This window comes from Crocuta crocuta, unplaced genomic scaffold, assembly GCF_008692635.1.
Source record: "Crocuta crocuta isolate KB4526 unplaced genomic scaffold, BGI_CrCroc_1.0 scaffold322, whole genome shotgun sequence".
NCBI lineage: Eukaryota > Metazoa > Chordata > Mammalia > Carnivora > Hyaenidae > Crocuta > Crocuta crocuta.
The window spans coordinates 4,538,730-4,561,461 of record NW_027532592.1 but is presented as its reverse complement, the minus strand read 5'-3'; the positions used below and the strand labels follow the sequence as shown (position 1 = coordinate 4,561,461).

The 22,732-nt window shown below is 58.5% G+C and overlaps 2 protein-coding genes across 2 annotated transcripts in view; one reads left to right on the top strand and one right to left on the bottom strand.

Moving 5' to 3' along the window:
• CAPN2 (calpain 2) overlaps positions 1 to 11,180 on the top strand; it is a 37,136-nt gene extending 25,956 nt beyond the window's left edge. The window contains exons 11-21 of the mRNA XM_077779857.1: positions 1,150 to 1,161; positions 2,366 to 2,577; positions 3,642 to 3,678; positions 4,284 to 4,349; positions 5,116 to 5,173; positions 6,626 to 6,690; positions 7,348 to 7,416; positions 7,704 to 7,782; positions 8,726 to 8,842; positions 9,017 to 9,075; positions 10,350 to 11,180. Of these exons, the coding sequence (XP_077635983.1) occupies positions 1,150 to 1,161; positions 2,366 to 2,577; positions 3,642 to 3,678; positions 4,284 to 4,349; positions 5,116 to 5,173; positions 6,626 to 6,690; positions 7,348 to 7,416; positions 7,704 to 7,782; positions 8,726 to 8,842; positions 9,017 to 9,075; positions 10,350 to 10,373 (798 nt within the window). The 3' untranslated portion in view covers positions 10,374 to 11,180. The remainder of the gene's footprint in view (positions 1 to 1,149; positions 1,162 to 2,365; positions 2,578 to 3,641; positions 3,679 to 4,283; positions 4,350 to 5,115; positions 5,174 to 6,625; positions 6,691 to 7,347; positions 7,417 to 7,703; positions 7,783 to 8,725; positions 8,843 to 9,016; positions 9,076 to 10,349) is intronic.
• Positions 11,181 to 13,767: 2,587 nt separating this feature from the next.
• The window catches only part of TP53BP2 (tumor protein p53 binding protein 2), a 46,353-nt gene continuing 37,388 nt past the window's right edge, over positions 13,768 to 22,732 (bottom strand). Inside the window, exons 14-18 of the mRNA XM_077779846.1 lie at positions 20,622 to 20,759; positions 19,801 to 19,934; positions 17,168 to 17,334; positions 16,622 to 16,821; positions 13,768 to 14,449 (exon numbers count right to left, since the gene is read on the bottom strand). Coding sequence (XP_077635972.1) covers positions 14,408 to 14,449; positions 16,622 to 16,821; positions 17,168 to 17,334; positions 19,801 to 19,934; positions 20,622 to 20,759 — 681 coding nt within the window. The 3' untranslated portion in view covers positions 13,768 to 14,407. The remainder of the gene's footprint in view (positions 14,450 to 16,621; positions 16,822 to 17,167; positions 17,335 to 19,800; positions 19,935 to 20,621; positions 20,760 to 22,732) is intronic.

Genomic DNA, 22,732 nt, shown 5'->3' with positions numbered 1-22,732 from the left:
GGGTCCGTGTCCCCAGAGGTGCCGAGCACTTGCTGGGGCCCACAGCTGCTTCCCAGAGAGTCCACTCTTTTTAGGGGCCTCCCGCCTCTTCTGAGACACCCCCTCCCCAGGCCTGGTGCTCCCCCTGGCCCACCAACCCACAGGGGACAGAGTCTGCACTGGGGACACCCAGAGGGCAGGAAGTGCTCCAGCATCTGACTGGGACCAGCTCAGGACCAGATCCCACGCTCTGTGCTGCCAGCCAGGGTGGGCTTCATTCCAACCCAGTTCGAGCAAAGCCAGGCTCAGCCACAGGGGGAGGGGCGCCCGCCCCACCCTTCCCTACAGCACAGCCCAGAGCCAGTCAGCTGAGGGGTGGACCCCACATTCACTGAAACCGCTGCCGTGGGGAGGGGAGCGCGCAGCTGGCAGAGGGCAGACGTTGGCTACATGGTCCCCGGGACGGCACCCCCGCCCGTCCACTCCCCGAGTAGCGTAGGTCACCTGCCCTCACTGCAAAAGTGCACATGAACTCGAAGCCCCTCAGTCTCTGTAACCGGAGCTGAGGACTTCCGATCTGGGACAAAGTGACCCCAGGGAAAGTGCAAAAGGGACTGTGACCCAGAGCCAATCCCCCACCTCATAGGTGTGCAAAGTCGGTCCTGGGCTCCAGAGCTGGGAACCGGGGGGCGGGGGGGAGGGGGGGGAATTACTTGGTCCCCTTTCAGAGACCAGGAAACTGAGGCAGGGAGGTGACTTGCCCAAGGACACACAGGCTGGGTGTGACGCCTGCTGTCTCCCGGCCCAGCGGCCACCAGCTTCAGCACCCTCTCCTGCAAGTTGGGGGCGGGAGACTTCAACCAGATGCTTCACGGCTCCGTGCCCTGGTTTTATGCTCCATAAATTAGCAATGGCGCTAAGGGCTCCCCCACGTTGCTGCTGGGTCACGAGGTTTGTCCTCCGTGTGGGAACAGTTGGGGCCCCTTGGAAAATAATTGCTGTGCTGTGCTGACGTAGTTCACATTGCCAGAGCTGCAGGCGGGAAGGCCTGCAGTCATCCCAGGGGTGACCCCACGTGGCTGCAGGGGACGGGGGGCCACAGCCCGTCCTGGGGGGTGACCCCACGCGGCTTCCCAGGAACCTGAGGTGTGTTCTTCTTTGTGCTTGCAGGTGCCAGAGGAGGTACGTCTGGCCGATGCTGGCTCATGTTCATCAGCAAGTACAAGGCCCTGCTGGCCGTGGGGTCCTGGGAGGCCTGGGCGGGGCTGGGGGCAGGGTGCACCCTAGAGAGGTTGCTCAGGTCCCAGGTCCTGCTGGGCTGAGCTCGGGGCCAGGTCTCCGGGGGGTCCCCGGGGGGACGGGCCAGTGTGGGTGGGCGACGTGTGGTCTGGGATGCAGGAGGCTCTTCGTGAAGTCCTGCAGTTCCCGTGAAACAAGCCTGAAGGGAAAGGCGAGCCCCACGACTGTGATATAAGATGATGTGGGAGCACAGGGGCCCATTCCCAACTCTGCCACTTGCAGGCCGTGTGACCTCAGACAACTTGTGCGTCCTCTCTGGACTTCAGTTTCTTTTTCTTATTTTAATTTTTTAAATGTCTTCTTATTTATTTTTGAAAGAGAGAAAGAGTGCAAGCAGGGGAGGGGGCACAGAGAGAGGGGGACAGAGAATCCAGAGCAGGTTCAAGGCTCTGAGCTGTCAGCACAGAGCCCGACATGGGGTTCAAACTCCCTAACCGTGAGAGCATGACTTGAGCTGAAGTTGGACGCTTAACCGATGGAGCCCCCCAGGCTCCCCTCTCAGTTTTTTTTTTAATAAAACTGATAAGCTTTCCACCTGGAGGGACCACAGGGATGAGGTGACTGGCGTGAGAGCGCGTAGCAGGCCTGCGGCTGGCATTAGCGGGTCTGCTGGGAAGCTCAGCGGCCATGTGGGTCCATAGGCCACAGCTCTGCCAGTGACCACGCGGGGCACTCTGCACCTCCCCCTGCACAGCAGTGGTCCAGGCTGTCAGGCCAGACAGTACCGTCCGTGGCAAGCTGGGCTTCCCGGATACGGCCTGTGAGCTCCTGCCCCGCTGCGGTCGGCCCGACCAGCCTGCCTTCCCAGCCCGGCCCTGTCCCTACCCCAGTCCACATGTCACACCCCACACAGCACTGGACCGAGTCCTGCGGGGCACTCGCATCCAAGTCACTCTGTGTGCAGACGGGACGTCTCTGCAGACCCGGCCGCACGCAGGGCCCCCGCTGCACGTGTCCTAAGCCTCCCCTGTGGACATTTGTTCTTTCGGTGGAGAGTTTGGGTTGTCGCCATCTCCAAGAGTGAAAATGACGCGGATCCCAGGCTCTTTCTGCCGTCTGCTCCCACTGGTTTCTGTTTGTCCACCAGATGACCGGACAGACCAACATCCACCTCAGCAGAAACTTCTTCCTGACGCACCGAGCAAGGGAGCGGTCCGACACCTTCATCAATCTGCGCGAGGTGCTCAACCGGTTCAAGCTGCCGCCCGGGGAGTACATCCTGGTGCCGTCCACCTTCGAGCCCAACAAGGACGGGGACTTCTGCGTCCGGGTCTTTTCCGAGAAGAAAGCCGACTACCAGTAGGTGCTCTCGCCCTGGCGCCCCCGCCTGTACCCCCACCCCGGGCGCCGGCCCTCCCAGCGTCTACTCTGCGTGTGACACCCGCCCTCTTCCAGGGCGTGGCTGGGCCCCTGGTGGCTGAAAGGGCCTCAGCATTCCACTCAGGGGAGCAAAGAAATGAGCCACTTGGGATATTTGCGGTTAGAAAGGGCGGCTGTAGAGCCAGGCACAGAATCTACTTTGACGGCTGTGTCTCTGAAAGATCAAGCTGTCGTGTTCGTTGTAATGATACGTGTTAGGGGGGCTGAACCCCGTCAACTCACAGGGAGAGGCCGGGCCACGCTTCCCAGCCGGCAGTTGCTGGGTGTGAGTGACAGCCTCAGTGGTCACTGGCCAGCGGTCTGGAGACCCTTGTCCTGTCTGACGTCCTGGGTTCTCAATGGCTTCTGCCCTGTTGGCCACTGCCTCAACCGCATCTGTTGGGTCGGGCACCTGATTGCAGGAGACACAGCCTCGGCGGCTTAAGCACATGGAGATTCACTGAAGGACACGGGGCTTCAAATGCATGGGAAGCAGGGCACACGGCACGTGCTGTGTCATGTCTGCCTCATGCCACGGGCTCCCATCAGGTCCAGGACACTGTCCGATGGGCCAGCTCGGGCCAGACACAGGCACAGCAGCCGGGACCCTCGGTGGACCGGTGGAGGGTCCCTGGGCCCAGGAAGGACCCAGCCTTGCACACAGCGCTGGACGCCACCCCAGCTTCAGCGAGCAGCACACCCCGGCCTCTGAGCAGAACAAGTAGGCCGTGGGGATCTTGCACAATCCCGGGTGTGAAAGGCTTACAGGACTGAGATTGCTGCGGAAGCAGAGAGTGGGGGCCTGGGGTCTGCTGTCCCCTCGCCCACTTCTCAAGGAGCAAGAAATTCCCTGCTAGCCTCTGCTTCGGCCATGCAGGGCTGTGGGGTCCCAGCGGCCTCGCCCGCCCCTCAGCGCCCTGTCACACATGCATGTCGGCCTCGGTTTTGGCACCACGTGCTCCCGACCCCACCCCCTTCCAGTAACACAGTCTCTCTGTTTCCAGGGTGGTCGACGATGAGATCGAGGCTGACCTTGACGAGGTTTGTATGACCCCCGGACCCACCCGCTCTGTCCCCAATGGCCCAGGGGCCAGAGGAGCCACCCCTAATCGCTAGGGGTCCCAGGACCTCCTACCTGGAGATTGAAACTAGGGTCACTCCTGCACCTGCAACAGCCAGTGCACTGCCCTTGACCCCCTAGCACCGGACCACAGGCTTCTCATCTCCATCCTTCCTGGGCCTCAGCTTCCTCTCTGTAAAATGAAAACGCTGGGTGACGAGATTTCTGAGGTTCCCGACTGCCTGGGGGTCCCAGGGGAGGCCGGACCACCACAAATCCACAGCCAACATGACAGAAGGCCCTTCCACTGTCCCTTGTCCCCAGGGAGAGAGCGAATAGTCCAGGGGGCCACTGTCGAAGTCCTTCTAGAATACTCTGGCTGGACTCTGCTTCTGGATCCCCACTAGTATAGATCAGGAAGGGTGTCCTAGTTGAGAGCTAGAGGAGACGCCTCCATGAGGATCTGCTGACCCTTCCCTCAGACTTGCCATCCCTCGTGGGTCCTCAGTCAAGCCTGCGTGAGACGGCCCAGAGGCGGGGGGAGGCGCCTCCTGGCTCTGACCCACTCCCGTGTGCCCCCTTCCAGAACGACGCCAGTGAGGACGACATTGACGATGGCTTCAGGAGGCTGTTTGCACAGCTGGCAGGCGAGGTGGGTGTGCATGCGGGTTCTGCTTCGCATCCCTCTGGCCTTAGGGTTCTGGCTGTTTCCTGTCCTCTGTCTCCAGATAGGACTGGGGCTCAAGCCCCTCCCCTGATTTCCACAGAGACATTTGGGGGGACAGAAGGGTCGCAGGTCCCAAGAATGCAGGCGGCTCAAGGCACAGTTTATTCAGGTGTTACTCCTGCCGTCCAGCCCTCTGTCTGCTCAGCCAGTCCAAACACGTGTGGGGGTGACCCTGTCACCTGGCCCCCATCACAGACACCTGTTCCCACTGGTCCGCCACACGTGGGACCTGTCCCCACCCCCAGGGGAAGGGACTGTGGCCCACGGTGGTCTTACCCCTGGGGGTTCGTCCCCTGTTCCTTGTCCACCAACACGTGTGCGTGCGTAGGGCACCAGACCCGCCCTGGGTATCCGGGCCCCAGAGGCAGCACCGCAGGGAGACAGCTGGGCCCTCACCAGCTTTGCCAGGAGCCAGACCCAGGGTTTCAAAGGGGAGGAGGGGGCACCAGGCGGAGGGCTGGGGTGAGAAGGGCATCAAGTGGGGCCACACGGGTGGGTGGAGTGGAGGGTTCTCGACTGTGTCCAGGGGGCCTGCAGTCCTCCTGGAGCAGGTGTGTGGACCACAGGCAGCCTTGGGGAGGAGGGTGTTGGGCACGCCCATCACAGGCCCCGCCCAGTGCACCTGGCATGGGTGGAGCCTCCGGCGTCCTGCAGCCCCGGGCAGTAATCACGCTCTGCTTCGTGTCCACAGGATGCGGAGATCTCAGCCTTCGAGCTGCAGACCATCCTGAGGAGGGTGTTGGCCAAACGTAAGTGACCTGGCGGGCCCCGGCCCCCTCCCCAGCCCCGTGTAAATGCTGCCAGCCGTCACTACCACAGAGGAAAGGGGCAGAGCAGGGTCTATGTGCCCGGGTCAGACAGGGTCAGGGTTCCCAGTTCGAGACCGTTGCTGTGGCTCTTGCTGGGAGCCTGGGCGTGGAGGCCCTCAGGCTCTCTTGCTGCACCTGCAAAGCGGGTGCATCACCACCTAACCCAGGAGCACGGGCAGCGTCCAACAAGGTGCTCTGAGAAGCTGCCTGGCGCAGAACCTGCCCGCCATGTGGTGGCTGCTCGGATGGAGCGCTGGTCGGGGGGCTGAGCCGGCCCGGCCGCAGCCTGAACCCCGGATAGCAGAGTCATCAATGGAGTGATGACCCCTCACTAAGCAACCAAGGTGGAAGGACAAACGGACCGTCCGAAACCATGGAATGGTGCACGAAGTGTCTCCCTAGCCTGCATGTCAGGTGCCTCGTGTGACTGGCTTTTCCCGTAGAGACATTGGTTCCCTTGAGCCAATGAGCCCGGCCTGGGACCCGAGGTCTCAGAGGCCGCTGGCGGGCTCCTGGAAGAAGGGGTGAGGCCCAGAGGGGCTGGAGCACCTGTAACGGTGTCCGAGGCAGAAACAGGGCAGGCCAGCCTGGGGACACATTTCCTCCTCTAATTATCACAAGAGCCACAGGGCCCTCAAGGACACAGCTGTCCCTGAGAGGGTCTGTGCGAGGTCAGACCCCCATGAGCCTGGGCGTCGCCGTGTCCTGAGCAGCTGCCCTGGTACCGGCAGCGGCGGCCTAACCACACCATAGAAACAAATTCCCACGTGGCCAGAGAGGAGCCTGGGCTGGCCGCCCGGCCACCGCCAGTGTGCAGAGGGCACCAGCCCCGGTCCCTCATAGCCAGTTCCTCCCTGGCAGGCCAGGCACGGACAAGACTGTGTCTGCCCTGGAGGCTGCCAGGCGTGAGTGAGGTCACAGGGCTGCTGAGGCGTGTGGCCATCAAAGCCTCCTTGTTCCCACGCAGACGCAGGCGGGAAGAGCCAGGCTGCGCCGGGACTTGGCTTCCCTGCCCCCAGCTGCCCGCCGACCCCGGCCCCGGCTAGGGAGGGGTCCGTGCCCAGGGGGCTCTGAGGTTACGTTGCAGCCTTTACAAGGACAGGACAAGAGAGGGAGGGATCCCTCATGGAGTTGGGGGGGTGGGGGGACCAGACTCCTCTATTGTGACAAGCGTTCCCTGCAGCCCACCAGCCACAGCCACTCTGGACAGGTTCTGGTGGGCGGGACGTGGGCTCAGTGGCACATCACAGGCATATGTCCCTCCTCCCGTCCCCTCCAGCAGCTACCAGCCTGCTGTGGCACTGGAAGGATAGATGAGCGCTTCCTCAGGGGGGATCCTGGGGACAGCACGGCTCTACGGGATGTGACTGTCACTTGTATTTTGTCTTATAGGCCAGGACATCAAGTCGGATGGCTTCAGCATCGAGACCTGCAAGATCATGGTGGACATGCTGGATGTATCCTTCCATGCAGCAGGGCCCAGACAGGGTGTTTGAGACCCCCACCCCAGGGGCTTTGACACTGCACCCTTCCTGGTCAGGGGCCCCGAAGGGGAGAAGCTGCAGATGAGGGGGGACAGAGGGCCTCCTCTCGCGGGAGGTGCCCGCTCAGCTGTGCCTGAGCAGCCATAGAAAATACCCCGCAGACCATCCTGTTTCTGACGCAGATCTGGTTGTGGGTTTTCTCCATCTGCAGGCACGGGGCCCCACCCACGTGGGCAGCTCCTTCCTGGGCCACAGCCTCCGGGACAAGTCTAGGATTTGGATGGTCTATGCTGCCCGAAGTTTTCTCTCGTGGGCTCACAGCACCCGCCTTGTGGCTACCCTACAGAAGCCCTTAGAGACACTGCAGAACTCAGCAGGGGGCTCTGCTGGTCATGTGACAGCTCATTCTCCCCAGGGCCGCCCCCTCCCCCACACCTCCAAGCCAACCAGCAAGGGTCAGGGTCGCCAGAGGCCTCCTTCTGGGCCCTCTGACAGTCCTCAGAGGCAGGCCCGGTCCTGCAGGAGGGCATAAATGCGCTGTGGGAGTCACGCCATCGGGTGGAGGGGACAGGCCAGGTGCCAGGGCGCCCGCACAGCCCCATGGCAGAGCTTTCCCTTAACAGAGGGCAGTCAGATGGCAGTGGCAAGCTGGGGCTGAAGGAGTTCTACGTTCTCTGGACAAAGATTCAGAAGTACCAGGTGAGCGTCCCGGGGCCTCTGGGGGTGCAGGGCTGTATCGGGGACATGCAGTGCGCGTACAGCCCTTTACGAGGTGGGGAGGGGGGCATCCCAAGGGTGGGGACTTGACCCACAGAACGGGCTGGCCAACAGGTGAATAGCAAGGATGAGCGCCTGGGTGCGGGAGTGGGGAATTAGGTGAGTCTTCCAAGGCCAGTCAAGGCGCAGCTGGAAACACACTGCGCGAGCTAACTTGCCGCCTGCCTCGCTTTCGGTCATGGTTCTTGTAACTATTTTGCTTGTTCCAGAAAATTTACCGGGAAATCGACGTGGACCGGTCCGGCACCATGAACTCCTATGAGATGCGGAAGGCACTAGAAGAAGCAGGTAACATCTGGGACTATTTCTCCGCTCCGTTCCATCCCTTCCCCGCGTGCTCCGTCCCGGCGTGGGATGCGTGAGCACGTGCTCCGTCCTTAGGTGGGATGCGTGCTCTGCACGGTCTGGAGGTCGGTGACCATGAGACAAAGCAGGTGCTGGTTCGGTACAGGCACCTCCTTTCCATTCCCTTGTAAAAAGCTCCCTGGTTAAAATGCTCTGCCTGCCATACCTTCCGGAATCTCCGTTTCCTCCGAGAAGCCTGGCAGGGCGAGCGGGCAGAGCCGGTTCTTGGCAGACAGGCTGCCGGCTCCCGCCAGGTGTGGGGCTGACACAAGGGTCTCCGCTGCCCCCTGCTGCCCGGCCTTGTGGACTAGGGCGGGCGGCCACAGCTGCCTTCTGACAGCCGGTGGGCAGAGGGAGGGAGAGACGGGCTCCCCGCCTGTCGGGCACACGATACTGGCAGGGCTGAGTCACGAGTCCTTGGTGCGCCACGGAAGACAGGAAACACGGCCCTGATTTTGGGCAGCCGTGGCCCCTGGGAAATCCTGCGGCTGGGGGAGCGGGACTCCCCGGTGGTTTAGGGCAGATGGTCTCTGCCACGTGCATCCAGGAAGAGTCTAGTCTCCAGGGGGATTGAGAGCCAAACAGACGGGAGAGGAAGCCCGGGCCACAGGAATGGGGATGGGCCCCCAGGATAGGGGTGGGGATAGAACAGGCCACAGGGACAAGGATGGGCCACGGGGACGGGAAAGAGAAGCCTCGCGGCAGCCAGTGGGGACAGATAAGGCCGGGAGAGCGGTTGGAGTCGGGAGCGAGGACGGCCGGCCCCCAGGAGAGCACCAGGGGCCGTGGACAGTGGCGATGTGAGGGCCACATCCATCCGTGGGTCCGTGGCGCAGGCTCCGTCTGCCACGCACACTGAGGCCGCGCCTTTGTCCTCCACCTTCAGGCTTCAAGCTGCCCTGTCAGCTCCACCAGGTCATCGTCGCGCGCTTTGCGGATGACGAGCTCATCATCGACTTCGATAACTTCGTTCGGTGTCTGGTTCGACTGGAGACGCTGTTCAGTAAGTGGCTGTTTGGGAAAGGGTCCGTCCCAGTTTTGGGGTCCATGCAGGCGAGGCCGCCAGGACGGGGCGTGCACGTGCAGTTGACAGTGCAGACCCTTCTCGGGGAGGGACGGAGGGGAGGGCTGCTGACCGAGCGAGGAGTGTGCTGACGCGGCCCTCCTTCCCCCGCAGGAATATTTAAGCAGCTGGACCCTGAGAACACTGGGACCATCGAGCTCAACCTCATTTCTGTAAGTCGGCTGCTCACACTGGGGGACGGAGAGCTGTCACCTGGGGGACAGGGACCTGGGGCTAGTTGGCTTTTTATGGAAAGCTCCACCTGGCAAATTCTGTGGCCCGTGGGAGGCGGGCCTGTGAACGGCTGTGAGGTCCCACCGTGAACTTGACCCTTCCTGACCCCCCTGGTGGACCCTGGGGTCCCAGGAGACACTCCCGGCCCCTCCTCCCACATGCCTTGCCCTGAGCACATGCGGGAAAACGATGAGAGGGAAAAATGAACCGTTGATTCCCACACACAGGAGACCACTCACGTAACAAAACCCTTCTGTGCGAAATGCAAGTGGGCTTGGGGGAAGATCTGTCGTTCTTTCTGGGCAAATTACCTTTTCCTGCCTCCTCCCCATTTAAAACTATGATAAAAAATGCATCCACTTGCCACAGAGATTTCTGAGCTCCTGGTCTGGAGCCCCAGCAAGACACAGAGGACCCGCGGTCCCAGTGGGGAGGGCGTTCAGTCTGTGAGCAGCAAAGTGCAAAATGTTCTCTGGTCATCCGGGTGCCAGAACATTCTCCCCTCCAGGAAGAAGGGCACGCCCTCCGTGTCATGGGCTCATGTTTGCTGTCGGGGGAACTGAGCTTGGAGCAGCGTAGGCTAGCGAGGGCCGGTGCCACATGGGAATGACAAAGTCCCATGTACCAGCCAGAGGCATGACAAGGGGACGGGTGTAAGGGACTGGGGACTCCTTTCCTGGAACCCTGGGGGAAGGTAGAATGAAATATCAGTGCACCTGCTAGCATGCGTCATAAAGGAACTTCAGCCACTGAAAATACATTTTAGTTGTACAAATGCTTCTAGAACTGCAGGGGCCAGAAGTATCCTGCCCCGAGGCCCCAGTCTATAGAGCAACAGCACAGCCCTGGCTGCACGATGCCCCACGGGCAGCTTTGCAGAAGCCAAGGGCCCAGGTCCCAGACCGACCGGAGCAGAGTCTGAGCCTGAGCCCGCACTTGACCCCAACACAGACCGAGGCTGAAAGCACTGCCTTCAGGGACAGCCGCGTCCCAAACTAATAATGTCTGCCCTACCTTGGGGGGGGGGGGGGGAGGGCAGGAACGCCAGTCATGCGGTCCATTCTGTCTCATGGACGTCGGGCTTCGAGCCAGGTCGTCAGGCCACCCGGGCCGGGCCGGGCTCTGTGCACGATCCCCCTCTGCTCCGGGTGGGCCTGCGGACTGCGTGCTCCCCTCAGGGTCTCTGAGCTGACCGCTGCTTTCCTCCTCACAGTGGCTCTGCTTTTCGGTCCTTTGAAGTCGTCACTGATCTGCCTGAAGACAGTCAACCGAGGACGAAGCCTCCACAGAGAAACTTATCTGGACCTTGAAATTCTGGCAACATTTACTTAACCAATGATTGGAGCTGAAAATAAAGATGCTTTCTGAGATGGCGGAACCTTCCGAGTTCCCATTTCACAGTAAAATCCCTGTGTATCCTGATGTTACATGCAAGTCAGTCCCTTACTCCTGGGAGAGCTCGGAGGGAACCTTAAATCTGTAAAAGTTTTCCGGTTTACTTTTACACACTTCCCTGTTTATACAGTATTCAGTCTGGGAGATGCGGGGGTATTTTTAACAGCTGAATAAACACGCAGTCACTCTCCAGGGACACGAGGGCCTCGCCGGGAACATTTGAAGAGAATTCAGGTTTAAAAATGCAGCTGTGGCATCTGCCAGACAGCAGCGCGCATTCCTGGAGTGAACGGAAAACAGGAAGCAGCGGAGTGACAGGTGGGGCCGTGGCTACACGAGCACCGGGTTCTGTGTAAATCCGCCTGGTGACCCGTGCGTCTCAACCCAAACCCCGATGTCCGGCCACAGAAGATGAAGCCACGCGGCTCTCGGGCCGCTAACGGAAGTGCGCACACGAGCAGGTGCCTGGTTTCCGAGCCGATGAGGGAAAGGACAAGATGCCGTTTGGGGCCCAGTGGTCGCAGCGCGTGTGCGGGGAGCGCTGGCGCCCTGCCTCGCCCTGGGGAGACACCAGCCGCGTTACACACCCACCGCCTCGTTGCCTTAATTCCCGCCAAATGTGCTGTTAATAAAGAATGACCCAAGCGTGCGGTGTGCGTGCCGTCCTTCCACGGGGCCCCGCGGCGGGCTGCGCGCGTCCCCGTGTCCGCCGTTCTAGCTCCAACAAGGTGACCCCTCACCTCCCCTCTTGCGAGGAAAAGGCGGCTTGTCTACCCTCCTTTCTCCGGAGCCACACAGCCTCTTAATCCAATTCAGAGGTTCTCAAGTGGCCGCGAAGTAGGTGTGGTGCTCCCCTGCCGCCTTGGGTCTCTGCCACGGAGGCCCAGGCGGGTCCCTCGGGGGTGGGGACGAGAGGCCGACAGGACAGGCATGTGAGTCACAGGCCTGCGGAAGAGGTGTGTGACGGGCTGGCACGGGAGGTGTGGGACAGGACAGGACAGCAGGTGCAGCTCCCAGCGCGGCCCGAAGAGGCGGCGCACATGGGAAGGGGAGGGGAGGCGCGGTCCCAGGTGGCGGAGGCCCGCAAACCCCGTCTGTGCTGGGGGCTCTGCCCGCGCCTCCCCTGCAGGGCCACCCCGCCTCCCCACCTGCCTCGCTCTACAGCTCATTCAGTCACAGCAGAGGGAACGACAGAGGCACAAAACTGCGAAGGGCTGTGCTCCGCTTGGCTGGGCCCATGGAGAACAGGACGGCTGGGAGGAATGACAGAACCCGGGTCCCAGGGAGAAGGGAGAAGGTACCGCAAACGCCCTCCGCCTTCTGACCTGGTGGGGGAAGGGGTCCCAGCGCGAGGACCCGGCTGTGCGGTGAGCGTAGTGCACGTGCTGGGCCCACACGCCGGGGGCACACAGCTCCGGGCAGCTCTTTGCGCGCAGGTGTCCCGGCTCCCGGGACAAGCCCTGGAGCCCTCCTCCCAGGGCCAGCAGCACCTCTCCCCTCCCCTCTCCTCCCAACCCTTCGGCCAGGGTCCTGCCCCTCGTGTAACCTGTCCTGTGACCACCGCATCCCTCCTGGCCCAGACCTATGAAGGAGGACTGGTGGGATCTTCTGGATTTTCTGTCCCTTTGACGCGGTGGCCTCTGCCCTCTGCCCCTCCTCCACATGCCCCCCCCCCGTGAAAAGCCCCTCTTAGGGCCCACCGCCCAGCTGCCCTGCTCCCTCTTCTGCAAAAATCTAAACTGAGGCTGTGAAGACGCCTCACGGGGTCACCGTGTCAGACCCAGGGTCCCTCCCGTGGTGGCCATGCACCCACAGCACGACAGCCACCACAGCCAGACTGGAACCGTCTGCGCTGCTCCCCCCACCCCAAACCCAGACCCCAGATCCTTCTCTGTACCTGCAAATGTTCCCAGGCGGATCTCGGATAAGAAGTAAATAAGTAAACACCAAAAGAGAACAAAAACACGTCGTAGGTTTAGGACGGAGGCCACAACGATGACCACGGTTCACTGGCCCCTGCTTGCACAGGCCACACTGGGGAGGGCACAGCTAGGTCAGGGCAGGGTCACGGTGTCCACCGGTCAGGAACCACCAGACCAGGCATCACACTAGCTTCCTGTTGCTTTAGCAGCTTAAAATCACTCGTCCTGGGCGCAGGCTCAGTCGGTGATGTCGGGTCATGAGCCTGAGCCCCACGCTGGGTGTGGAGATCACTTAAAACTGTCCTGTAGCAGGGTTCCCCCGCTCACCCCGTGGGAGGGGCCACAACCCTGCAGCTCCAGGACTGGCGCCCCCCCACCCCCCGTCGTCGCAGCCGGGCTCAGCGGCAGCCCAGGCAGCCACCCTGTCCAAGGTCAGTGACCTACACCGTCCCTCACCTCAGCACCTGCTGGAGGTTCATCCCATACCCACTCCTCTCAGAGCTCTGGGAGCTAGGGGGTCCGAGGCCAGGGTGCAGGACCCTTCGTGCAGTGCGTGCGGCCACCCCCGTGGAGAGGGGAGGGCCCTGATCCTTCCCTCCTCTGAGGACGCGAATGCCTGGGGGTGGGGGCGGGGGCTCGACCTGGTGACCTCACGTGAGCCGCCCTCCTGAACCCCACCAGGCCGGGGTGGGGGGCAGCAGCAGGGGTGTCCTCTGGGGTCCAGCCCTCGAGGTCACCTTCTCCGTTACCCTGCAGGGTGCGGTGGGGTGCTCTTCCCCCCCTTTCCTGCTGGCACAGAGCTACTCACGAACGTGCTGGGAACACGGGTGGCCGGTCGTGCCCGTGTGGCTCCTGCTTAGTGACCTGCTGCACAAGCTGTGGGCTCCAGAACAACTCACGAGCTGGGTAATGTGTTACAAACAACACAGACTCTGTCTACCTAAGTTTTTGTCCAACAAATTCGTGCAGACGCCGCAACGACACAAGGCCCTTCCTCTTGCAGAGACTCAGGGATGGGGCCACCCACTGTCCCCACAACACAAGGCCCTTCCTCTCGCAGAGGCTTGGGACAGGGCCACCCACTGTCCCCACCACGAGACTCTCCTGCAGAGGCTTGGGGACGGAGCCACCCACTGTCCCTGTGGCTCCCGGTCAGGGCCACCACAGAACCCCCAATGTCAAAGCCCAGCTCTCTGTAAGAAGATCGCTCCTCACATGTGGCCACGTGGCTGGGAAAGAAACCGCAACTCTCCCAATGGCCTGGGAGCTTCGACAAGGCTTTTAATGACAAAAAAGCGAAAACCAGTAAAAAGCTTGGATTCAAAAAGTTTAATTTCATTACAATTGTTTTTAAAGTCAGCTATGATCTTGACAAATTTCATGGGTAAGTATATAGCAAGTCTCCAATTTCCAGAATACAAAAAACAATAAATATAGATTCAAACTCCCCCTAAAAACCAGATGCTACATCTAGTGACCTGTGCCGCAGCTCAGGGCCAGTGCTTTTCACATGTGTGACCCCGAAGATGCTACAAACTCCTACCACGAAGGACCGCCCACACCTGCCCACTCGTGGTTCTGCAGGGACGGCCCCTCTGTCCCCACGGCTCTGGTCCTTCCCGGTGAGGCAGGTGCAAGGGACACGCTGACAAATACCAAGCCAGCGGGACACAGAGCCCACAGAGCAGCCCTACTTCTGTCTTGAGCCAAAAGGGACATCACTGTCCGTCTGTCCTCTGCTCTGTGGCACACACTTCCCCAGCACAGAACAGCCAGCTCATCACGCCGAGCGTCCCATTCGGAGAGCCAACTCCAATCCTTCATCTCCCTCCAGAACATTCCACGTTGCTTTCAAGTGACGTTGTCAGCAAAGTCTTGTGAAATGTTTGCCAAAAACAACCACGTCACTTCTTACTCATAAGAGAATAATTCTTCAGAAACGAAAACTGCAGTTTCAGGCCAAGCTCCTCTGTCTGGGCTTAATCCTCGGGTACAGCTGCAAGAGAGCGGAGAACCCATTTTCATGCCGGGGAGACACAACCTCCAGGACGTGGGGCTGGTATCACAGAAAGGAAGGAAGAAAAGGACTCTCTGCCACGTGAGACACCAGCGCCGCCCAGGACACCAGATTCACATTCAGCAACTCCCCCGCCAAGTCACGGGGGGGCGCGGAGCACCAGCCTCACCCACGTGGCCTGCGGCTTCCCGAGGGGACGGGAGAGGTTGGGGTCTCCTTTAGCCTCACTCACAACGGCCCCAACTCCGCGACAGAATACTGTGAGCGACGGAACGCCGCGGACCACAAGTCTACCGATTTCAGGGAGGACAAGTGGAGGTTTTGTCTGGGGGTTTTCGTGACTGTGTTTTCCAGAACAAGAGCTGGGGAGGAGAAGAGGAGGCCCGCGGCCCCGAGGCCGAGAGCCAGTCCAACCAGCAACCCGGCTGGCGCAGCAAACCAGCCCTCGGCCGCCGCCCCCCGCCTCTCTGCCTCCTGCACAAAGGGAAGAAAGGCTTCACTGAAGGACAGTGGAGTCAGACTTGCAGCCAAAACTGAAACGGGATCCATATCACACACAAGATTGTTTTTCTGAGGAAACAACTGACCAATACAATTTTCTAGACTCAAACTTGAACCACTGATTAAAAACTCAGCATTTCTGTGATTTCCATTTTTTTTTTTTTAACTCAAAGAAAACCAAGAGACGTTACTTGGAGGCCACTTTTACCCTGGAGAGACCTCCAGAGGCTGGGAGGAACACGACCATCTCCGACCACGAGCACCTCCCAGGGCCCGAGCACCCAGGCTGGCGGCCTTTGGGGCAGGGGTGCCACCCGTTCAGGAGTCACAGGACCTCTTAGACAATCACAACGCAAGATTCAAACAAGTAATTAATTCTAAGAGGTTTTCAGAAGCAGGAAACTTCAAAAGGTCAAACTTATTTGCCGCTCAGGGTCGGCAGGGAGGCGGCAACAGGGACTCGATCTGGACGGAGCTCTGGTCTGGTTGCTGGAAAGCTCATTTAAAGGGCTCCACGGGGGGTACCTGGGGGACTAAGTCGGTTGGGCATCTGACTTTGGCTCAGGTCATGACTTCACGGTTCATGGGTTCGAGCCCCACGTCGGACTCTGTGCTGACAGCTCAGAGCCTGGAGCCTGCTTCTGATTCTGTGTCTCCCTCTCTCTCTGACCCTCCCCTGCTCATGCTGTCTCTCTCTCTCTCTCAGAAATAAATTTTAAAAATTAAAAAAAGAAAATTTTTAATAAATAAATAAAGGGCTCCATGGCCAGGGCACCTGGGGGGCTCAGGTCATGACCTCACCATTAGTGAGTTACAGCTCCACATCAGGCTCTGTGGTGACAGCTCAGAGCCTGAAGCCTACTTTGGATCCAGTGACTTCCTGTCTCTCTGCCCCTCCCCTGCTCATGCTCTGTGTCTCAAAAAAAGGAAAACCATAAAGATCTAAAACAATAAAGGGCTCCAAGGCCGAGTTTACTTTAACTTTCAACAGTCCTCTGTAATTTACACCAGGATCACATGCGTGATTACGGTCCAGGCCTGAAGGTTTACTTAATGACACTGTGACCAGGGGGCAGCAGTCAGGACCCACATGGTCATCCACATGGCACGTGAGACAGAGGCACGGCCAAGAAGGGTTGGAATCCAGGCAGCTAGCTCCCAACACCAGGGTCGCTCGGCAGAGTGACACTGGGGCAGCGCTCACACGCACAGCCCCGGCTCCGTGTCACTCAGACTGCGTGGCTCCGACGTGATGAAAAACCTGTAGAAACCTGTCCCCCTTGCTGCCCATCAGACGCCCCACAGTCTCAGGAGGTGGTGCCCTCCAGTCCCTCTGGCCTCACCCAGGTCACCCTGGCAGCATGCAGGGGTGGAGGGGGCCGCCGTGGGAGCCACGCTGCTGCCCGTCCCCTCCATGGCCAGGCTCTTCTACCTTCACACTCTGTCCTCGCCCTCCGTTACCCCTCCTGCCCCAGCACCCGGCTCCAGTCCGCGGTGCCCGCCCCAGGCCAGCCCCGCATCCCACGAGGAGCACAGGACCTCTCAGGGCACGGGACCCGGACCTTAGAGGCTCGCAACGTGGAGAATGTAGCTCAATGCGCAAACCCGCCACCGCCCCAACGGGAAGGATCGCCGCACAGGCACACTCACCCCCAGCAAGTTGCGCGGCACGTAGCCTTCCCGGTCCTGCAGGCGCGCCCACCACCACTCGGTCTCCTCCTCGTCCTCCCGGCGCAGCACCGCCATGCAGTCACCCTCCCGCAGGGGCAGCTCGTCACTGTGCTGAGGCTCGTAGTCCCACAGTGCGTACAGGACCCCTCTGTTCATGATGCCCATCTTCTCCTGCACTCCTGAAACCGCGAGAGAGACAGCAGGTCAGGGCCCGATGCCTGACAGACACCACCCCCAGCTCACCCTCCCCAGGCCCGGAACCTCCCTTCCCTGGGACCCCGTTGCCCGGGTCTCAGGAGAGGCCCCTTGGGGTCACATGCAGGGGCAGGGCCGCGGCGCGCTCGGGGGCACGTGCACAAAGGCCGCGCTCACCCTGCCTACAGGGCTGCCCTATGCCTGACAGCCAGGTCTGTGGAGGACACACGGATGCCTTCCCAGGCGCTAAAATCACTTGGCAAACCACACCCCAACGACTGCGGGCAAACTGAGGCAGCGAGGCCCGTGCGGGATGGGGCAAGCACGCACCATAGAGGAACTGCGAGCACTGCGTGTAGCCCTCCTCCATCTCCTCGCACTTGTCGGCCGCGGTCTGCATGTCGCTGTAGGTGGTGGCAAACACGGCGGCTCCGGACTCCACCAGGAACTTACACACCTGCACGTTGTTGCAGGAGGCGGCGCAGTGCAGCGGTGTCCTGCGGGGACATGCGGCAAACGGGGCTGGGGTGCCTTCCGTGCACACGACCCCATAGGGGTCGGTGCTCTGGGCCTTTCTCCCAGACCCACTTACATGCGTTTTCAAAAATCAGTTAAACGTGGGGCGCCTGGGGGCCTCAGTTGGTCGAGTGTCTGACTCGATTTCAGCTCACGTCATGATCTCGTGGTTCATGGGATCAAGCCCCATGTCGGGCTCTGTGCTGACCGCGTGGAGCCTGCTTGGGAGCCTCTCTCCCCTTGTGCCCCTCCCTCCCTCTTGCATTCCGTCTCTCAAATAAACTTAAAAACAGTATCAGCTACACACAGACATGTGAACACACAAACACTGATGGCCACAAAGGAACACGTTGTGTGTGGGCCATGCTGGGTGCGTGTGAGGTGGTGCGGAGGGCGGGGGGAATCAAGGACATAAGCGAAGGATGGGAGACTCGTGAAATAACCTACAACAGGGTCAGATGTGCCCAGGTCCGTGTTCTGGAACACCTGCCTAGTTAGTGCCAAACTCCACACCCGGTTGCACCGGACTGGAGGGCACGGCCGCCTTCGCGTTGTAGGCCTGCACTCGAAACACGGGACTTTACGTGTTCCTTTATTGTCACCGCTTCTGAAGAAATTAGGCTGCACGTGGAAAACTACCTTTACTAAACAGCTTTTAAAATCCAAATTGAATTTTAATTGTGAAAAGAAGAAAAGCCCTGGTTAGTTCAATGTAGACCAGATCAGGGAGTTATGGACACCCTACGGAGAGCCCCTCCAGCACCTTGGATCTTTGCAGTGTGCATTAGGTGACCGAGACTAATGAAGGAGGAAGAGGACCCAGTGCCATGGCCCAGCTCAGACGTGGACTGGAAAATGCAGACGTGGCGCCGAAGTGCATCGCCGTCTCCTCCCTCCCCTCTCTTCAGGCCTCCTGAGGTCACAGTCTCCAGAAACAACGTATTCCCATCCCGCAGCCCCGGACACAATCGCTCGCAGTGTGCTACTACTACATAATTTGTTAAGTGCGTCATTTTAAAAATGAAGAATTATATATAAACTCCTAATAAAAGGGAAACAAAGACACTATGACACATTAAGAATTTGTTTTGGGAGTGGCCAGCTGACTCAGAGGAACATGTGACTCTTGATCTCAGGTCGTGAGGTCGAGCCCCACATTGGGAATAGAGATTACTTAAAAAATTTGTTTTGCTTACGTTGTAAAGTTAAATCAAAGAATGAGGTTGAAACATATATGCATACGTAAGCTTGAAGGGAATATACTTAAAACTCGTGGTGTTGACCTCTGCCTCATGGGGTACGGATGGTTTATTTATCTCCTGTCCCTTTTTCACACATCTTCCACAAGCATACACGGTGCTTTTACATATGTAATTTTTAAACACTGCAACTGAAATGCTCTGTAACCAACAGCTGGGGAACGAGCTCAGTGACGAACAAGAGGGAGAGTGACCCCACACGAGGACACGGCAGTGTGGGGCTGCTGTGTGTGTGTGCGCGCACGCGCATGTGCGTGCCCGTGACCTACACCTGTGCCCAGGTCCCCATGTCCTTGTACAGCCACTTACCACGTTAACAGAAAAATAGGCTATAAAAATATCCACATAAAGATCTTAGTGTGACTTCAGCTTTTTAAAAACCCTGTACAGGGGCGCCTGGGTGGCTTAGTCGGTTAAGCGTCCGACTTTCGCTTAGGTCATGATCTCGCAGTTCGTGGGTTCGGGCCCCACGTCAGGCTCTGTGCTGACTGCCAGCTTGGAGCCTGGAGCCCATTTCAGAGTCTGTATCTCCCTCTTTCTCTGACCCTCCCCTGCTCACGCTGTCTCTCTCTCTCTCTCTAGAAATAAATAAAAATATTAAAAATAAATAAATAACAACCCTGTACAGAAAAAAACAAAGTCTTCCAGAAAAGTACATATTGCAAATTAAAACTTTCATTTTCCAAAAAAAAGAAAGAACTTTTCTCTGTTCTATGAGTGCTACCAGGACCGACAGCCCCTCATCAGGACCTGAGCGTCGCCATGTGACACGATCTGCTACCGTATGACGGACACTCATCACCTACAATAGTGCCTCCCGGGCTCTACCCACGTAAACCACTTCACAAAATGCTCAGTGAAATTTGGAGTCCATGGTCACGTGTATTTGGGAAGGGCTACAAACTAGGACCCCCTCGTGCAGACGTGCAGTGGACATCAATACATGACAGAGGTTTCGGGGTGAAGGGACCTTGCTTCAATCAGCATCTCTCAAATCATTCAGGTCTGCTAGCTGCAGGCGGCTCTGTGACACTTCTCACTTTTATTACTTAAGTACTAAACTTCAACACTCCGTGTGCCCAGAATGGGAACGAGAGGGGAGTCTGGCCACAAGTGGCAGGCAGAAGCACACACTCATGGCCGGTGCGGGAACACCTGCAGCTGGGGCGGGGTCAGTGAGGACCTTACCATCCGTCGCTGTCTGCGGCATTTACATTCACACCGAACTGCACCAGGAACTTCACGATTTCGGTGTGGCCCGCGCACACGGCATTGTGAAGGGCAGTGATGCCCTCGTCGTTGGGCAGGCTTGGGTCTTCAACCTGCATCATCGAGAAGGGTGACTATCACTCACCGTTCAGATCACTGTCAGCCAGCTCTCCCGGGTCAAGAGAAGAGAAACAGCCTCTGGTGGTTATTTTTTCCCCATCATAATTAAAACCTCCAGGGGCCAAGAAAACTCTACCAAGAGTGAGTCTGGAAGCGAGGCCAGCGGGAGAGCAGCAGTAAGCAGGCGCTCGCTATAAAAAGGCTCTTACCCAGGAAGAGGGGCCAGAGACTCCACCCTCACAGTCACTGAGGTTTACTTACCTTCCGACTCCCCACCACAAATTAGTGTCTAAGGACAAGGTGCCATTTACCACGGAAAGGAAAACAGGTCAACTAAAAATATTTTCAATAGCAGGCTTCTGAGAAGTAGGGACACACCTGCAATTTAACCCCGCGCAATCTGGTTCCACGCAGGCTCGGCTGTACACCCTGCACGGTCTGGTCCGGCCTCGTGAGGGCACGGCTATACAAGAGGGTGACAACCTCCCGGAGAAACGACTCCGGAGGGACCCAAATCTCATGTCACACCTTCCACCGGCCCAGCCTGTCCCGGGGTGTGCTCACAGCCCCTCGTCCACACCTCACCGCCGCCCCCACGGGTTAAAGATGCATTTCCTCTATAGCAGCCCTCAGATTAGAGACCGGAAACAGGACACAAGGTCGTTATCATCAAACCATACCTCATAGATAATCCTCTGCACAAGGTCAAACTCCCCCTCCAGAGAGGAGTCCAGGAGCAGTGCGAGGGGGTTGAACTTCACCCTCATGCTGTGGGCGATCCTGTCTGAGCCAGTTTTACGCAGGTTCGTCCTTTTGCCCTGCAGCAGACAGGAGCGAAGTTAGGACCCTGGGCTCAGCACAGAGACGAGGGAAGAGGGGATCGGGGGGGGGTGCAAGGGGCTTTACAAACATACACTTGGCACATTTTAGGGACGCGTAACATTTCCAGGCACGGATGTAAATCATAACACACAGCTTAATGACCATGGCCAAATAACAGAGTGCGAAGAACTGAACTGTGTCACGTGTGGGTGACACAGGACACCACAGCTGGAGCGGAGGATGTGACGCGTGATGGTGCGCTGGCCGCTCTGCTGCTGGGCTGAGCACTGGTCTTTGGGTTCCCCATCTAATGGGTGCAGCAAACCCCACAGACGGGCAGGAGCACAGCCCACAGTTCTCCAGGCCGACACGTAATGACCATTCACCGACTCCTCACGAGAACCCATTATCCCGCTTTACAGATCAGGAAACAAGGCACACGGCCAGTGAACATCAGGGCTGGAAAGATCTGGCTTCTTCACTTCCCTCCCTTTCAACCATTTTGTAACAACAAACGGCTGCTTCAGGGCAGGGGACGCAGAATTAAGAAAATAATAAACACGATCTTAGATACACACAGAGGAAACCTTCCAGTCTTAAAATGCCACCACTGCGGTCTATGCAAAGTCTGACTATGCTCCAAATATAACAGTAAGCTACTCAGGCCTTCGATTGTTAATAAGCCAGACTTAAAATATGGAAAATCCACCAAGACTCACCCTAAGAGCCCACAGTGAGTGCCTGGCACACCCAGCCAAGCGTTCAGCAGAGGCACGCCATGCTAGAGAGCTGGTGGGGAGGAGACAGTGCTGGAGAACTGGAGGGGGAGGAGACAGGTGGCCTGTACTCCACTCCGCAAATGCTCAAGGACGAAGATGTTGTTTCTTGGAAAAGGCGGTGTAACCCCGCCCCCCCCACGGCGGTGCAGGGGGCCCCCGTGCCCACTTGCAAACAAGCACAGGTGCTCCGGTGTCACTGGAACCCAAGCAAGGAGATGGCTCCCCCAGGACAAGGGTAACAGATGTTAGAGAGAAAGGCATGACACGGTCACAAGCCGCGGTCTCTCCATCCCTGAGAGGACGAATCATTTTGACTTGATGACCAAGGGACGTGGGGGAGGGGGAGGGGCAGCAAAAGCAGATGTGAACCGTCTACACTAGTTGGGGGAAACTGCATACTGGGACGGGTGGGGCATAGTGGGCTCAAGGTCAACCTTGATTCAAACCTTTTCCCCTAGAATCCAATGTTTGCGTATAAATCTTTTTAACAAAATCCAAATGTCTACAGTAACCAGTAGTTAGAACAATTCTGGATAATCATTATCCTTGATGACCAGGACATCTCACAGGTGGCTCATATGCACAAAGTGCTAAAAAAAATCCCTACAATAGGCTATTCTGCTTTTTTTTTATTTTTAGAATGTATGAGAGGAGCAAGAGCAGAGAGAGAGAAGCAGAGACACAAAGAGAAGCAGAGAGAGAGGGGCAGAGAGAGGGAGGAAGAGAATCCTAAGTAGTCTCTGAGCTGTCAGCATAGTTGAACTGTGAGATCGTGACCTGAGCCGAAGCCAAGAGTCGGATGCTGAACCCAGGGAGCCCCCCCCATGCCCCTCACTATTCTGTTTCTAAATAGGTTTTAAAAACCCATAGTTTGGCACCTACAGTAACAAAATGACTCCAATCACACTCTGAAAAGGTCACTTTATCTATGGGCCTCTCACCTACCTCCATGTTACACAACAAACCTTCGAACCAGGGAGGAACATTCAGAAGGGGTGGCGTGTTAAGACGTGCCCAAGTCAAAACCCACGAAGTCTCAGAGCAGCTGAATGGTGCACTCAAGGGCACCCGCGGGGTTCCCAGGCTCTGCAGGGATTTTTGGACTCCATGGAGGGGAGGAAGAGGCTTCAGAAGGTGCCCAGCTATTCCTGCCCCAGTTCGTGCAGGGCCCATCCCAGTCTGTCCGGGGC